Source organism: Lissotriton vulgaris, chromosome 5 (genome assembly GCF_964263255.1).
Source record: "Lissotriton vulgaris chromosome 5, aLisVul1.2, whole genome shotgun sequence".
NCBI classification, from domain to species: domain Eukaryota; kingdom Metazoa; phylum Chordata; class Amphibia; order Caudata; family Salamandridae; genus Lissotriton; species Lissotriton vulgaris.
Genome location: NC_141693.1, coordinates 1,964,312,392 through 1,964,330,726, shown reverse-complemented (window position 1 = coordinate 1,964,330,726; position 18,335 = coordinate 1,964,312,392). Strand labels below are relative to the sequence as shown.

Here is an 18,335-nt window from a genome sequence, read left to right as displayed (position 1 = left end):
TCTCCCTCTGAGCCCTAAACACGACCCCTCCCCTAAACCCTAAAAATTATCATGGAAACACCCCCAACCCCCTCCCCCCGAGCCCTGAAAACAACCCGAACACCCTGAGCCCTATAAAACCACCCCAACCCCGAGGCCTAAAAATTACCCCTCAACCCTTAAAAACCACCCCCATCTTCTCCCGATCCCTCATTGTCCTGAACCCGCCAATCCCAGCATCTAGACCGCGTACTGCCTTAACCACGCATATGTGTGGTTAACCCATATGCGTGGTTAGGGTAAGCATGGTTCCGCTTGTGCGGAAACGGCACGTGTGGAAGGCTGGTTCCCCTGTTTAGGTTTCGGCTGCTCAGCACTTTCAAAATCTGTTGGTGGAAGGGGAGGGTTAATTAAGTGGCTTAGAGCCTGCCCATTTCTTACAACTGGTTGTCTACCACATCACTCTGGATTCCTTGTTTCTTATTGGTCACCACAGTCAACTCCCCTGTGTGGTGCGGCGGCCAGGGCAGCTGACTTCGGAGCACAGGATACATGGTTCGATCCCGGGTTCCAGCAGTAGCTCAGCTCAGCACCATGTGACTCTGGGCAATAGCTCACTTAATTTCCACGACGCCCGCCAGTGCCTTGAGACCCATAGGGTGGGTAGGTTGCACTTTAAAAATACTGATTTTTTTCTTACCACTGTCCTCTCGCTGTCCGTCGTGTGTGCTCACGCTGCTGTTAAGTGTACAACAAAAAAAGATTGACAAACTCAACAGATCTCGCATAGGGGAAACCTATTGGCTTTACCAAAGCGTGTTTTCTTCGGAAGACGCTTTCACGTGCAGGAATGTGCCGACATGCCAACCCTTCCGATTTAGGCGGGAGACTACCGATTTCAAGGGTAGTCTCCCCTCTCCCGATTCCTACAAGCAAAAACCCGATTCCTCGGGGGTTTCAGTTGACAGGGCTTGGTATTGTGTACAGTGCTAATTCTTCCAGCAAAGAGTGGCGATGCAGGGGCTCTAGAAGGGGTGAAAAACCAACAAAGCGTCATTAACTTGGGAATCGTCTTTTAAAGACCTGCGAAGTACTGGGGGGGGGGGGGTGCATGCACTGCCAACAACCTGCCAGGCCGTGCACACTTGCATCGCCCTGTCTCTGCCTGCCATTGCGCTCCACGCTTCGGAAAGGTAAGAAAAAAACGTGCATTTACGTTTCAAATGTCCGATCCTGCAGCAGCCAATTCCAAAGCCCATACATGCCAGTAACCCGATTCAAGGCCACATTCTCCCGATTTTTTTTTAAATATCCCACTTTGCTCTCCTGAAATGTTGGCATGTATGAATGTGTGTAAAGACACTATTGTGTGATGTCGAGACGCAGCTCAGCGCCGTCTTCCGATGGGTTTTCCAGTCGCCAGGTTCACTCAGAAGGCATTAAGTCGAGAAAAGTTATGGAAGAAATGATAAAAAATATCTATTTAAAGCACCTGAAGGAGTGCGCGAGGCCCGCGCCAGCTGTAGCGCTGCATTGCCCACAGAAGTTGGCACCCGTGCCCACGCACCGCACGTGAAGCTTCCCACGTGCAGAAAGCACCCCGGGGATCCCGGCTGGTGTCTTGGTTATTTGTAGAACTGCTGTCGATGGGGGGAGGGGCGGGTCCGCGTGACTTAACCCCCCAGATATTGTCGGTAAAGGGTGTTTTTCACACCGCACTCAAGGTGCAAAACTCTAACAACCACAAAGTGCCGCAGGAAGAGGGGGTGCAAAGCACCCTGCGAGCAAACAGGGGTGTGAACCCCACCCCCAGAGAGGGGGCGCCTTGAAGCGATCAGCTCTGTGAGAAACTCGATCCGACCTCGTGAGTTCATGCGGGCGCTGAACAAACTCGAGCAGCGCCTAGAAGACCCAAGAACTCGGACGCGCAGCGCAGCGCAGCACGAGGATCTCAGAATGCAGGCAGGGCCAGGACCCTTGATCACCATGAACATGCTGCAATATCCCCCATGTGCCCTTTCAGAGGCTGTGAGATTCTAGCACATGTATGTAGAAAGTGTGCTTCCCATGCACTTAGTGACCCAATCTGTTAAGAATGTTCTTGGGGGACGCCCCCTCGCAACATCCATGTAAGAAATCTCTCTGTGCGCGCTCAGTGGAATTCGGGGCCGGTAAGCACCCCCGCACCCTGTGAAGAGACCGCCTGCCCCCACTGGTGACAGAAGGGCAGGGGGCAGAGAGCGAGGGCAGTATATGAGCTGGCATTGCGTATCGACCTCAGAAGGATAACACGTTTGATCTGCCCGGCCTGAAATCTGTGACCTCTCGTTGTCCCACGTCTTGGCAGCGAGCGCTTAGTTCACTGAGCTATCTCAGCCAGCTCATGACACGAGCCTAGCGTCTGTGGAAGGCAGTGCTGAGCGGGCCCCACCCAGGCATGGGATCAATCGTGCTCTTTAGTAACCCTGCGTCCCTCCCATGCCCCAGGGATGGAGATGGGCGGGGCTTGGAGGAGGCGGGGCCTACAGATCATCGCGGCTGCCAAACTTGCAGTTCCTCTCAGCCCCCACTGTGCTAGACGGGGGTCAGTCGTCCAGCTTCATTCAGAGAAACCCCCTCGAACGGGGTCACGCGCCCCACCCAGCCGCGCCCTCCTATTGTCAGTGTGTGACATACTTACCAGGCGCACGGGTGGTAGAAAGAGAAAACGGACTGCAGGGAAAAATACCTTCAGCAATGTCTTGTTCATTATATCAGCATTTAAATCGAATATATATCCAATCCGGTGCGGCCGGCGGTGCACTGGGGGAAGCTGTGTGTGGATCACAATATTGGAGCAGCAGAGGGTGCTGAAGGTCCCTTCACAGAGCTGTGGTGGGTTGCAGTGTACAGGGCCCATACACTGGATGAAGGACAGTGTCCCACTGGCACAGGAAGAAGGGCAGAGCCACACAGACACTGGAAGAAGGACAGAGCCACACAGACACTGGAAGAAGGGCAGAGCCACACTGACACTGGAAGAAGGGCAGAGCCACACTGACACTGGAAGACGGGCAGAGCCACACTGACACTGGAAGACGGGCAGAGCCACACTGACACTGGAAGACGGACAGGGCCACACTGACACTGGAAGACGGGCAGAGCCCCACTGACACTGGAAGACGGGCAGAGCCCCACTGACACTGGAAGACGGGCAGAGCCAGTAGTTATAGCTGATACCCTTAATCCCCATTCATGACCGGAAAAGTGACAGGTCCCCCCCAGGGCCCCCGCCCCCTCGGTGTGGCAGGAAAAAGTGTGTGGTTTGTCCGGAAAAGTTGCCATGCTTGACGGAAAAATGTGCGTGTCCTTAAATGTGACAGGCCTCAAGCCCCTGGAAATACAAGGGTGTGGCCCTGGGTTTTGTGTCAGCGTGTGAGCGCCGAGCGCATGGTGAAGCATGGCTTGCTTATCAGGTCATTTATGGTGTATTTCTGTAAGAGAGAAATGTAAGGGTCGGTTTAAAAAACACGAGCTGCAGAGCTGTGACAGTTGGGGTCTACACAAGCATACCCTAATTTCCGGACCAGGGGCATCAAAGATGTCTAACAATGGTTTACGGTGCAGAGGGTTTTTTAAAAGGGTCTTTCTTTAGAAGCATGTTCCAATTTGAAATGCGGCCTGTCCGTAGCTGGGGCCAGAAGACGACCCATTAGGCTCACAAACCACAAAGTAAACCCTAGGAACAAAAGTCACAGCATGAAAGCACCTGAACAAAAGGCCATCTACCATTGCATTGAGAACAGGAAAACTAATCAGCAAGTCCCAAGCTTAGCCAGAGCCTTAATTTGTATAGGCTTGTTTATAAAACAGCAGGCCATCTTGCCCAGGAGCACGAGTCCTTAACATAGGTGATTAGACGTCCGTGTCTGTTGGCTTAATTAACAAATGTCACTTGGTGATGTGCGTCTTGAGCAAAAAACAATGCACTGGTCAGAAATGGACGCAATAATGATCCTCAAATGTTCATACAGCATTTCCCCAAAAGCTTCAGTCTGAGCCCAGGCCTCAGGCCGGAGGTTTAATTACCCGATGAGCAGTTTTAATTAACATCAGTCAACAGGACAAGATACCACATAACAAAAAGAAGGCGATGGCCGGAAAACATTCTAAACAATCTCAGCCGGAATGGATGGCGCCCTTCCAATCAGTATGCCAGACCCCTAAAACTTCATCTGAGCTCATCCCGCAGCAGGCCAGAGGTTTAATTAACAGTTGTCAAAGTTTAAAACGTCAGCTAGCAAATCAAGCCAATGGTCAGAAAACGGTTACCAATAATGATCAGCACTACAATGTTCTATAACCCTTAATGAACCGTACTACAAGTTTCTAAGCACACCCTATCAGTAAAGGGGGGACGTCCCTCCAATTAGAAGATCCGTACATGTATAAAAAAGTATACTTCAGGGGGTCCCTCAGAAGCAACCATTCAAGGCACTTCGGAACAAAGTGTGTGCGTGGATTGTCCTGCTGCACAGACACACCACTCCTGAAGATTAAAGGCCCCAATGGCTCAGAGCAACTTGTCACAGATCAACGCTGCATGCGACAACTTACGGGAGGTAAATAAATAAGGGCCTGATTAGTGGTGGGTGCTTAAGGGATATTTTATGTATTGGGGGAATGTATTTAAGTGAACAAAGTTGTATTTTTAAAAGGGGTTTTAGAACTGTATAGGAAGGTGTTCAAAGTGTTGCAATTAAGTATGGGTTTGGGGGCTATGTTGTTTAAGGGTAATGTTGACGGTGCAAAGAGGGGTTGTATTTAATGTGATCAATGTTGTATTTTTTAAGGGTGTTTAACGCTATGTATGTTGGTGTTTACGCTGTTTTAAGTAATGTTAAATGAGGGTTGGTAGAATGTTTAAGGTGAACAATGCGGCCTTTTATTTTTAAACACAGTGTGGTGTGTTTTAGGTGGGTATTTAAGAGTGAATACCTAGAATAGCTAGGAGTATACATATTGATACAGGCATAACAACCTCTTAAACAGGGTATAGAAACCTACCCCACATGTGATATTAATGCCATACAAATACAAACAGTGTTTTACAAATAAATTAAATAACACATGTTGGTACTCACCAGCAGGGGCCGGGGCTCTGCATAACTGTTGGGACGGCGTCGGGTTTCCCATAGTAGCCAAGGTGTTGGTGTGTGGCATTGCCGGTGGCTCCTGAGCACCATGGCCAGTGTTGGGGCGCGAGGCCCTCGGTTTTAAAAGCAAATTCCAGCTCCGGAGCCCGCGGGGCTCCACGCTTGGCTCCACGCTTGGCTCCGGGGGCTTGCGGCGTAGTGGTGGGGTCTCCTATGGTCTCGGGGCAGCGTGGCCCTTGGAGGGCTTGAGGCATCGTTTTAAAAAATAAAATAATGCCCCCCGGAGCTCACTGGGCTCCATGCGTTGCACCTGGGGTTTGAGGCCTGTTGGCGGGGCTGCAGTGTCCCATGTGTGGCGTTGTTTTTTTTTTTTAAATATGAAACATCCGGAGCCTCGTGGTGCTACATGCCGGGGGCTCCGGGGTGTTGAGGCTGGTTGGCGGGCTCCGGGCCCATTTGTGCTACTTATGGGCTCTAGGCCCCGTTTTTAAATTGAAGCCCCACCGGAGCCCCTGTGCTCCATGCGGAGCTCCGGTGGGTCTGCACGCCGGTGTTGGCGGGCTCCTGTGCCCGAGTTTGGAGGTGTGGGCAGGGTTTTTTTTTAAAACGAAGGCCTTGCGCCCCAGCAGCCCCCATAGCCTTCGCACATGACCCGGAGCCCTCATGGAACACCGCGGGCTCCGGTGCTTCAATTTTTAAAAAAAACGCTGCCCACACCTCCAAACTCGGGCACAGGAGCCCGCCAACACCGGTGTGCAGACCCACCGGAGCTCCGCATGGAGCACAGGGGCTCCGGTGGGGCTTCAATTTAAAAACGGGAGGATCTCGAGCCCCAGCAGCCCCTACAGCCGTCGCACATAACCCGGAGCCCTCATGGAACACAGCGGGCTCCGGGGCTTCAATTTAAAAAAAACGCTGCCCACACCTCCAAACTCGGTCACAGGAGCCCGCCAACACCGGCGTGCAGACTCACCGGAGCTCCGCATGGAGCACAGGGGCTCCGGTGGGGTTTCAATTTAAAAACGGGGCCTAGAGCCCATAAGTAGCACAAATGGGCCCGGAGCCCGCCAACCAGCCTCAACACCCCGGAGCCCCCGGCATGTAGCACCACGAGGCTCCGGAGGTTTCATATTTTTTTTTTAAAAAAACAACGCCACACATGGGACACTGCAGCCCCGCCAACAGGCCTCAAACCCCAGGTGCAACGCATGGAGCCCAGTGAGCTCCGGGGGGCATTATTTTATTTTTTAAAACGATGCCTCAAGCCCTCCAAGGGCCACGCTGACCCGAGACCATAGGAGACCCCACCACTACGCCGCAAGCCCCCGGAGCCAAGCGTGGAGCCCCGCGGGCTCCGGGGCTGGAATTTGCTTTTAAAACCGAGGGCCTCGCGCCCCAACACTGGCCATGGTGCTCAGGAGCCACCGGCAATGCCACACACCAACACCTTGGCTACTATGGGAAACCTGACGCCGTCCCAACAGCTATGCAGAGCCCCGGCCCCTGCTGGTGAGTACCAACATGTGTTATTTAATTTATTTGTAAAACACTGTTTGTATTTGTATGGCATTAATATCACATGTGGGGTAGGTTTCTATACCCTGTTTAGGAGGTTGTTATGCCTGTATCAATATGTATACTCCTAGCTATTCTAGGTATTCACTCTTAAATACCCACCTAAAACACACCACACTGTGTTTAAAAATAAAAGGCCGCATTGTTCACCTTAAACATTCTACCAACCCTCATTTAACATTACTTAAAACGGCGTAAACACCAACATACATAGCGTTAAACACCCTTAAAAAATGCAACATTGATCACATTAAATACAACCCCTCTTTGCACCGTCAACATTACCCTTAAACAACATAGCCCCCAAACCCATACTTAATTGCAACACTTTGAACACCTTCCTATACAGTTCTAAAACCCCTTTTAAAAATACAACTTTGTTCACTTAAATACATTCCCCAATACATAAAATATTCCTTAAGCACCCACCACTAATCAGGCCCTTATTTATTTACCTCCCGTAAGTTGTCGCATGCAGCGTTGATCTGTGACAAGTTGCTCTGAGCCATTGGGGCCTTTAATCTTCAGGAGTGGTGTGTCTGTGCAGCAGGACAATCCACGCACGCACTTTGTTCCGAAGTGCCTTGAATGGTTGCTTCTGAGGGACCCCTTGAAGTATACTTTTTTATACATGTACGGATCTTCTAATTGGAGGGACGTCCCCCCTTTACTGATAGGGTGTGCTTAGAAACTTGTAGTACGGTTCATTAAGGGTAATAGAACATTGTAGTGCTGATCATTATTGGTAACCGTTTTCTGACCATTGGCTTGATTTGCTAGCTGACGTTTTAAACTTTGACAACTGTTAATTAAACCTCTGGCCTGCTGCGGGATGAGCTCAGATGAAGTTTTAGGGGTCTGGCATACTGATTGGAAGGGCGCCATCCATTCCGGCTGAGATTGTTTAGAATGTTTTCCGGCCATCGCCTTCTTTTTGTTACGTGGTATCTTGTCCTGTTGACTGATGTTAATTAAAACTGCTCATCGGGTAATTAAACCTCCGGCCTGAGGCCTGGGCTCAGACTGAAGCTTTTAGGGAAATGCTGTATGAACATTTGAGGATCATTATTGCGTCCATTTCTGACCCGTGCATTGTTTTTTGCTCAAGACACACTTCACCAAATGACATTTGTTAATTAAGCCAACAGACACGGACGTCTAATCACCTATGTTAATGATTCGGGCTCCTGGGCAAGAAGGCCTGCTGTTTTATAACTGAAGCTTTTAGGGAAATGTTGTACGAGCATGTGAGGATCATTATTGCGTCCATTTCTGACCCGTGCATTGTTTTTTGCTCAAGACACACTTCGCCAATTGACATTTGTTAATTAAACCAACAGGCCTGGCCGTCTAATCACCTATGTTAAGGACTCGTGCTCCTGGGCAAGATGGCCTGCCGTTTTATAAACAAGCCTATACAAATTAAGGCTCGGGCTAAGCTTGGGACTTGCTGATTAGTTTTCCTGTTCTCAATGCAATGGTAGATGGCCTTTTGTTCAGGTGCTTTCATGCTGTGACTTGTGACTTTTGTTCCTGCATTTTTGCATTGGGGGCTGTGAGCCTAAAGGGTCGTTTTCTAACCCCAGCTACGGACGGGCCGCATTTCAAATTGGAACATACTTCTAAAGAAAGACCCTTTTAGAAAACCCTCTGCACCGTAAACCATTGTTAGACATCTTTGATGCCCCTGGTCCGGAAATTAGGGTATGCTTGCGTAGACACCAACTGTCACAGCTCTGCAGCTCGTGTTTTTTAAACCGACCCTTACATTTCTCTCTTACAGGAATACACCATAAATGACCTGATAAGCAAGCCATGCTTCACCATGCCCTCGGAGCTCACACGCGGACACAAAACCCAGGGCCACACCCTTGTATTTCCAGGGGCTTGAGGCCTGTCACATTTAAGGACACGCACATTTTTCCGGTCAAGCATGGCAACTTTTCCGGACAAACCACACACTTTTTCCTGCCACACCGAGGGGGGCGGGGGCTCTGGGGGGGACCTGTCACTTTTCCGGTCATGAATGGGGATTAAGGGTATCAGCTATAACTACTAGAGCCACACTGACATTAGAAGACGGGCAGAGCCACACTGGCACAGGAAGAATGGCAGAGCCACACTGACACTGGAAGAATGGTAGAGTCAAACTGACAATAGAAGACGGGCAGAGCCACACTGGCACAGGAAGAAGGGCAGAGCCACACTGTCACTGGAAGAAGGGTAGAGTCACACTGACAATAGAAGACGGGCAGAGCCACACTGGCACATGAAGAAGGGGAGAGCCACACTGACACTGGAAGACTGGCAGTGCCACACAGACACTGGAAGAAGGGCAGAGCCACACAGACAATGGAAGAAGGGCAGAGCCACACAGACAATGGAAGAAGGGCAGAGCCACACAGACAATGGAAGAAGGGCAGAGCCACACAGACACTGGAAGAAGAACGGAGCCACACTGACACTAGAAGAAGGACAGAGCCACACTGACTGGAAGAAGGACCGAGCCACACTGACACTGGAAGAAGGACAGAGCCACACTGACACTGGTAGAAGGACAGAGCCACACTGACACTGGAAGAAGGACAGGGCCACACTGACACTGGAAGAAGGGCAGAGCCACACTGACACGGAAAGAAGGACAGAGCCACACTGACACTGGAAGAAGAACGGAGCCACACTGACACTGGAAGAAGGACAGAGCCACACTGACACTGGAAGGACAGAGCCACACTGACACTGGAAGACTGGCAGTGCCACACAGACACTGGAAGAAGGGCAGTGCCACACAGACACTGGAAGAAGAGCAGTGCCACACAGACCCTGGAAGAAGGGCAGAGCCACACAGACCATGGAAGAAGGGCAGAGCCACACAGACACTGGAAGAAGGACAGAGCCACACTGACACTGGAAGAAGGACAGAGCCACACTGACACGGAAAGAAGGACAGAGCCACACTGACACTGGAAGAAGAACGGAGCCACACTGACACTGGTAGAAGGACAGAGCCACACTGACACTGGAAGAAGGACAGGGCCACACTGACACTGGAAGAAGGGCAGAGCCACACTGACACTGGAAGAAGGACAGAGCCACACTGACACTGGAAGAAGAACGGAGCCACACTGACACTGGAAGAAGGACAGAGCCACACTGACACTGGAAGACTGGCAGTGCCACACAGACACTGGAAGAAGGGCAGTGCCACACAGACACTGGAAGAAGAGCAGTGCCACACAGACCCTGGAAGAAGGGCAGAGCCACACAGACCATGGAAGAAGGGCAGAGCCACACAGACACTGGAAGAAGGACAGAGCCCCACTGACACAGAAAGAAGGGAAGAGCCACACTGACACGGAAAGAAGGACAGAGCCACACTGACACTGGAAGAAGAACGGAGCCACACTGACACTGGAAGAAGGACAGAGCCACACTGACACTGGAAGGACAGAGCCACACTGACACTGGAAGACTGGCAGTGCCACACAGACACTGGAAGAAGGGCAGTGCCACACAGACACTGGAAGAAGAGCAGTGCCACACAGACCCTGGAAGAAGGGCAGAGCCACACAGACCATGGAAGAAGGGCAGAGCCACACAGACACTGGAAGAAGGACAGAGCCACACTGACACTGGAAGAAGGACAGAGCCACACTGACACTGGAAGAAGGACAGAGCCACACTGACACTGGAAGAAGGGCAGAGCCCCACTGACACAGAAAGAAGGGAAGAGCCACACTGACCATGGAAGAAGGGCAGAGCCACACTGACACTGGAAGAAGGACAGAGCCACACTGACCATGGAAGAAGGGAAGAGCCACACTGACCATGGAAGAAGGGCAGAGCCACACAGACACTGGAAGAAGAACGGAGCCACACTGACACTGGAAGAAGGACAGAGCCACACTGACACTGGAAGAAGGGCAGAGCCCCACTGACACAGAAAGAAGGGAAGAGCCACACTGACACGGAAAGAAGGACAGAGCCACACTGACACTGGAAGAAGAACGGAGCCACACTGACACTGGAAGAAGGACAGAGCCACACAGACACAGAAAGAAGGGAAGAGCCCCACTGACACGGAAAGAAGGGCAGAGCCACACTGAAACAGGAATACGGGCAGAGCAAGACTGCCATCTAAACACAGGCCCAGACACTGGAATATGGACAGTCTCACACTGAACCCAGAGTAAGGACAGAGCCACCCTGCTATTTAAACACAGGGCCCCAGACACTATACACAGGCCAGACCCGCACTGGGACTAGCAGACAGCTTTTTACTTCCGGGGAATGTGGGTGCTGTTCACTTCTGCTTTGATGGGGCTCATGGTCCCCCCTCTACATATGTTGCTTCAGGGAAACCTTTTTTTATTACACCATTGTACCAACAAATGGATAAAACTGGGTCAGAACAGAAAATGTAGATGCATCCCTCCCAGGAACGCAGTAAGTGCAGGAGGCGGTACAGTCCTTAGAAAATAGAGTATTCGCAGCACCCAGGGCCTTGCAAGTAGGAGGTACAAAAAAAAGGGGGGCAGCGCATGTTCCTAAAGTCTTTCATTATCTCATGCAAAAAAGACAGTTTCTGCCCTGGGCAGGAAGGCGTCGGTGTCTGCCACGAGGCTGCCAGGCAGAGGGTTGGAGCCCAAGTCCTGAGAGAGTGCGAGGCAGGAAGGTCAGTCTGAGGTCAGACCGCCTCCATGAACTGAGGGTGGATGGAACTTAAGTTTCACTACATGAAAGCTCCACGAGATTCCGCAGAGTTCCACAAACGGGTGAAAATCAGCACGTCACGCTTATTGTTAATGCCGGGAGCTTGTTCCGTTTTGCGAAATCAGCATGAACGGCACCAGGCTTTTTTGCTGGCGCTTAAGTAGACTTTCTACTCGAGCCGCAGCTTTCTCACGGTGAACGGTTGTGACCGCCCGCGTTGAGAAAATCTTGGCAGGTGCCCTCCTAGTACTCCAAAATCATGATAGGGGACGTCCGTTCTCGCTCACCAACTTACTGTTGGTAAGCTGCATGCGAGAAAAAACTCCACCACGTGTCGGTTGGAGGAGTTTGACCGGAGCTCCGCGTTAGAAGTGTAACACTTAGATTCCGCTCCACTGGCGGAGTTTTGGCCACTCTCGCCCATCGCTACTTTGAACCAAGTGAGGGCAGAGAGAAGAGCTCGAATTTTGTTTTCACTCTCCAAATCTGACCCGTCTGCTCCATCTGCACTAAAAATAGGCCTTCACGAAATATTTTGTTGGATGTCGGCTAACCAACTTAAATTGAATGGGGAGAAAACAGAGATCCTCCTCCTAGGGAACAGTAAAGATCTTTGGAGCGACCCCCACTGGCCGACGTCATTGGGCAAGCTCCCGCCACCAGCCACTCAGGTCAGAAACCTTGGGGTCATCATAGATGACAGTCTATCCATGACACAGCAAGCCAACAAAGTGGCAGGCATATGCTTCACTATTCTCAGATGGCTACGTAAAATTGTCTGGATGTTGCCACCTACCACCCAGAAGACAGTAGTCAATGCCTTAGTGACATCTCGGCTTGACTACGGTAACATCTTATACCTGGGTGCAAACAAAGCAGTAATAAGACGCTTGCAACTGGTACAAAACGCTGCAGCCAGACTGCTTTGCAGAATCCCCAGATCCGCCAGGATCACTAAACATCTTAGGGACCTGCACTGGCTCAGGGTTGAAAACCGGATTCGCTTTAAAACCCTGAGCTATCTGTTTAAAATCAAAGCTGGGACTGCTCCAAAGTATCTTCAAGACCTTGCCAAGCCTTACCTTCCCAATCGCAATCTTCGTTCAGGAACATCAGCGAACTTTGCGGTACCTAGGTACAAACGGGCTAGAATGGGCGGGAGATCCTTTTCATACCTGGGTCCAACTCTTTGGAACACATTGCCCATTCATATACGCAAAGAAGAAAATTACAGGAGCTTCAGGAAAAGCGTAAAAACCTGGTTGTTCGACAAATAATTGCCTTCTGATCTGTTCTCTCTCTAGTTGTGTCCTGTGTTTTGCTAATTCGGCGCCGGGAAACCCTTTGTGGGTAGCTGTGCGCCTTATAAATGCTATAAAATAAATAAATAAATAAATAAGATGTCCCTGTGTCTTTCAGACTCCAGATGAGAGTCCGGGCCGGACTGGGAACCAAAACCGGCCCTGGCAAAGCGCTCGGCCAGCTCCCCCACCCGGGGGGTTGGGGGTGCGACCGCGCTCTTTGCCAGTGCCGGTTTTCGGACAATTTTGTTACAGGGCCGATTTTTGGCACTGTAACAAAAACGGCCCCCAAAACCGTCTCCCACCCATGCGGCCCACCGGGGGATTGCCCGGTGCCCGCAACGGCCAGTCTGGGCCTGAGGAGAGTCAGAATGGGTGACATGAACCTCTGCATCGAGGGATATGCAGGGGCGTAATGCAGGCCCCTTCATCCCCTGTGGCTCAGGGGGATCCAGGGGCCCACTTGCCCTTCTAGAGGGACCAATGAATATCTGTGAGATATAGGAGACTCAGGATCCCTTCATCACATTCAGAAGGTGGGGGCATCATTTTGCGTTACGCCACTAGGATCGTGCGGTGGGGAGGATGCAGGGTTTGAGGCAGATACTCTGTAGCACTGGAAGAGTAAGAAAGGGCAGGAGGAAGACTCGAACCATCCGTCAACATGCGCCCCCTGGAGGTGAGGAAGGACCTACAGCCTGTGACGCAAGGGCTTGCTGCGTGCAATTCCTTGGACTTGCGCATGGGTCTCTCAGTCTGCACAGGGGTCGGTGATGGGCACCGCGATGCTGTATCTGCACAGCTGCATGAAGCTGCTGCCAAGGAGGGGCGGCTGGGCAGAAGTGCAGGGCAGAAAATGCTGTATAATTGTGGCCAATCTGCGTATCCTCCGCGCAGCCACAACAAGGAGCTACTTTGGGACGCAAGGGCTGCACACACAGTCTCTGGCCTGACCCTACCTAGTGGTGGAGCAATTCTTACTGAAAGGAACCTGGTCAATGCCTAGAGAGTACAGATAAAAATGTATTCTAATAACTGTGTGTGGTAAAGAGAAGTTATGTACCTTGTTCCGTTCTTTACCCTTGCCAAATAGGCACGGTTCATGAAATATCCGAGTTGTGAATGTGTGAAGCATTCGTCATTGGTGTATCCGGTGGTCTGCGCTATCCTACACTACAACAAAAACACATGGATTAACATGAATCCCCCGATATGTCTCTATCCTGACTGGTGGGTGGCTGCTGGTGCTTTGAAGATGACTTAGAGAAGCATAGGCACTATATAAATTAACTACTGCATAACTCCCACCCTGGGACGTTTTAAGTCAAAGTTAACTTTTTTTTTCTCTAGCTCCATCTGTTGATTTCCATACCTCAGCCTCACTCTCTCTGCCTACCTCTACCCCGGAGTCTCGCTCCCTATTTGCCCGGTGGCATCTAAAGGTTATTTTGGGGGCCCTGGAAAGGCATATTTCAACTGTATTTGTGTGAACCCCCATTCTGAAAGTTTGGCATCAGGTGGACTCCTATTAGTAAAAATTGGGCAGTGAAATTATGATCAGGGGTCCCCTAAACAGGTCTTGTCAGATCCCCAAAAATCCTTAAAAGTACACTGCTCTCACCCACCCACTCACCCCCCTCTGTTTTCCTAACTTTTTAATAAAATGTTTTATATCCAGCTGGTAAAGGTGTTCATCTGCAAATATTAGTAAGACTTAAAACCATCTGCTCTGGAACACGAAAATGTGAGGCCTGTTTTAGTTGAATTGTCCTGAGTCTTATCTCACATCCTAGGGTTATCCTGTTTAAGGAGGCGCAGTCGCAGAGCCGGAAGGAGGTTTAGACGTATTCTGAACCACGAGCGAGAAGTCACCCCTTGTGTTCACTTTCCTGCATGTTTGTACTTCTAAGGAGTATGTTGCACAACTACTAACTGAGGGTTCCCTCTCTTGCCCCTGTTCACAGGATTTCGCTGTCTCCACCGTGCCAGTGTCGGGAGATTGGCATCTGAAGGACTTCTGCAGCATGGCGGGGCCGGACACCATCCTGCTGGGCAGCAGCGAGGTGGCCAGAAGAGCATTAAAGGTGAGCATTGTCGAGATTCACGTCACTTCCTGTCCAGCAGTCTCCGCCCTCTTTTGCCTCCGGGCTTCCCACTTCCTCTGCGTTGCTTTATTACAATTTACTTTCCCCTGTATCCTTCTCAAATGTCTGTGATTACATCTGCGCCCACCCATGGGAGACCAGCCCCTACCCCCTCTTCGCCTCCGTGATGAAGCCTCTCCCCCCTCCATAACCACCGTCCAGAACTGACCCTACCTCTGCCCCAGTACTCCAGTCCTAAAAAAGAAGTGGGGGGTACTCCCCAGCTAGGCAGAATGGGTTTAATATCACCGCACATGACCTCACAGGAAGTCCCATTACTCTGTGTGATCTGACAGGTAGTGACATCACAGCACGTGACATTGCATGTGGCATCACAGGAAGTGGCATCATAACCCATGGCCTCACAGGAAGTGACATCCGTTCTTAAGACCTCACATATGTTTAGCAGGTCTCTCATGAGTACCTTTGTGCATATTACAACATTTAACAAATTACATTTTGCATTGGGGTTGTCCCAAAATATTTATGCCACTCAAACATAAAATATGTGCATTAACTTATAGATTTTTTGTTTTAATCAATGCCACAAAGAAATTGGCAATAAGGAGAAATATGGCAGTAAACCTGTACTACTTAATAGGGTGAAATGTCTGTATTTTAAAATATCTTGTGGGGTTAAGGCACCTGCTACTAAGAGCTTTGTGTGCCCGCTAAATATCAGGGAATAATAATAATGGTAAGATAACTCTGGAGGATAACGTATTTGCTGGAGAGATCTGTGTTCTGCCTAGTCCTAGTTTTGAATCACAGTAGCGTAGAGGGTTAATATTTCTCCTGCAAAGCACATTATGTAACAGGCAGATGGCAGATTTTTATTTTATGTAAATGAGTAAGTGGGTTAATGCGTTTAAAACTGATCATTTTGTTTCTTGCAGTTCATAAATTGTAATCCTTCTAATATAGTACAGTGAGGTATGAAGGACATGTGGCTCCCACACCTTCTAACTCTCCGTCTTATGTAACACTTTCTTTATATTGATGTATACACATATGATTTATTGTCCATGTATAATCTGTACGTGTGATGTAAAGCCCTCTGACACCCTGCATTAGGATGAATAGTGGAACACACGTACACAAATAACAATTTAAATACCACTATTTTATTTTATTTCTTTTATAGCACTTCACCACTGCTTTAGTGCTAAAGTGCTATAAAAGAAATGAATCAAAATAGTGGCATTTAACTTATTTGTGTAAATACTGTGGCGACCAATACATCTGACATTCTTACAGTGCATGTATATATATATCTCTTATATCACAGGTACTCATAGTACGGCCCGCGGGCCTCCAGCGACGCGGCAAGTCTTCCCTGGCGGCCCGCAGACCTTGCAGACATCGTATCCGTGTTTAATTTTTTTTTTTTTTTTTTTTTAAGAGTGTCAGCAAAAACCTCGGCAGAGCGACTCTGAGACTCTGCTGCTCTGTGGGGGCCGGGCGATTCCTGCCATAGTCAGAGTGGGGCTGCAGGGGCGCTAAGAGGTGAACAGAGCCTCATTAACATGTGAATGGTCTTTTAAAGAGCTGTGAAGTGCTGGGATGCGGCTGTGTGTGTGTGCTCGGAAGCTGTCTCAGCCCGGGCACACACAGGCAGGGTAAAATGAAGAGGGTGACAGAGGAAGAGGGAGGGAGGTAGAGGGAAGGAAAGGTAGGGAGACAGAGTCAGACAGAGGGAGAGCGAGGCAGAGTGAGGGAGGCAGACAGAGGCAGACAGAGGGAGAGTGAGAGAGGGAGAGCGAGGGAGGGAAAGTGAGGGAGAGAGAGCGAGGGAGGGAGAGCGAAGGACGCAGGCAGAGGAGGCAGGCAGAGCGAGGGAGGGAGACAGAGGCAGACCGTGGGAGGCAGGCAGAGCGAGGGAGGGAGAGCAAGGCAGAGCGAGGGGGAGGGAGAGTGAGGGGAAATGAGAGCGAGGGGGAGGGAGAGCGTGGGAGGGAAAGCGAGGGAGGGAGAGCGAGGGGGGAAAGCGAGGGAGGGAGAGCGAGGGAGGCAGGCAGAGCGAGGGAGGCAGGCAGAGCGAGGGAGAGCAAGGCAGAGCGACGGAGAGCGAGGGAGAGCGAGGAAGGCAGACAGAGGCAAACAGAGGGAGAGCGAGGGAGAGCAAGGCAGAGCGAGGGCAAGGGAGGGAGACCGAGGCAGACCGAGGGAGAGCGAGGGAGACAGGCAGAGCGAGGGAGAGCGAGGTAGGGAGACAGAGGGAGAGCGAGGGAGACAGAGGCAGAGCGAGGGAGAGCGAGGGAGGGAGACAGGCATAGAGAGGGAGAGCGAAGGAGAGTGATGGAGGGAGAGCGAGGGAGGGACACAGAGGCAGAGCAAGGGAGAGTGAGGGAGGGAGACAGAGGCAGAGCTGGGGGAATCGAGGGAGAGTGAGGGAGAGCGAGGCAGGCAGAGCGAGGCAGAGCGAGGGAGGGAGACAGAGGCAGAGCAAGGCAGACAGAAGCAGAGAGAGGGAGAGCGAGGGAGGGAGACAGACGCAGAGCAAGGGAGAGTGAGGGAGAGAGACAGAGGCAGAGCTGGGGGGGATCGAGGGAGAGCGAGGGAGAGTGAGGGAGAGCAAAAGAGAGAGCTAGGGAGGCACGCAGAGGCAGAGCGAGGGAGGGGGAGGGAGAGAGAGGGAGAGCGAGGGAGGCAGACAGAGGCAGAGCGAGGGAGAGCGAGACAGAGGGAGAACGAGGCAGATGGAGGGAGCGTGAGGGAGGGAGACAGAGCGAGGGCGGAGACCTCAGAGCGAGGGCGGAGACCCAGAGCGAGGGCGGAGACCTCAGAGCGAGGGCGGAGACCTCAGAGCGAGGGCGGAGACCTCAGAGCGAGGGCGGAGACCTCAGAGCGAGGGCGGAGACCTCAGAGCGAGGGCGGAGACCTCAGAGCGAGGGCGGAGACCTCAGAGCGAGGGCGACCTCAGAGTGAGGCAGAGAGAGTGAGGCAGAGAGAGGGAGACAGAGAGAGGGAGGCAGAGAGAGGGAGGCAGAGAGAGGGAGGCAGAGAGAGGGAGGCAGAGAGAGGGAGGCAGAGAGAGGGAGGCAGAGAGAGGGAGGCAGAGAGAGGGAGACAGAGAGAGGGAGACAGAGAGAGGGAGACAGAGAGAGGGAGACAGAGAGAGGGAGACAGAGAGAGGGAGACAGAGAGAGGGAGACAGAGAGAGGGAGACAGAGAGAGGGAGACAGAGAGAGGGAGACAGAGAGGGAGACAGAGAGAGGGAGACAGAGAGAGGGAGACAGAGAGAGGGAGACAGAGAGAGGGAGACAGAGAGAGGGAGACAGAGAGAGGGAGACAGAGAGAGGGAGACAGAGAGAGGGAGACAGAGAGAGGGAGACAGAGAGAGGGAGACAGAGAGAGGGAGACAGAGAGAGGGAGACAGAGAGAGGGAGACAGAGAGAGGGAGACAGAGAGAGGGAGACAGAGAGAGGGAGACAGAGAGAGGGAGACAGAGAGAGGGAGACAGAGAGAGGGAGACAGAGAGAGGGAGA

At 51.4% G+C, this 18,335-nt stretch overlaps 1 protein-coding gene across 1 annotated transcript in view; it reads left to right on the top strand.

The window, feature by feature from the left end:
• Window positions 1–18,335, top strand: part of DDAH2 (DDAH family member 2, ADMA-independent) — a 141,293-nt gene that overhangs the window by 81,765 nt on the left and 41,193 nt on the right. The window contains exon 4 of the mRNA XM_086924657.1: window positions 14,668–14,787. Coding sequence (XP_086780783.1) covers window positions 14,668–14,787 — 120 coding nt within the window. The remainder of the gene's footprint in view (window positions 1–14,667; window positions 14,788–18,335) is intronic.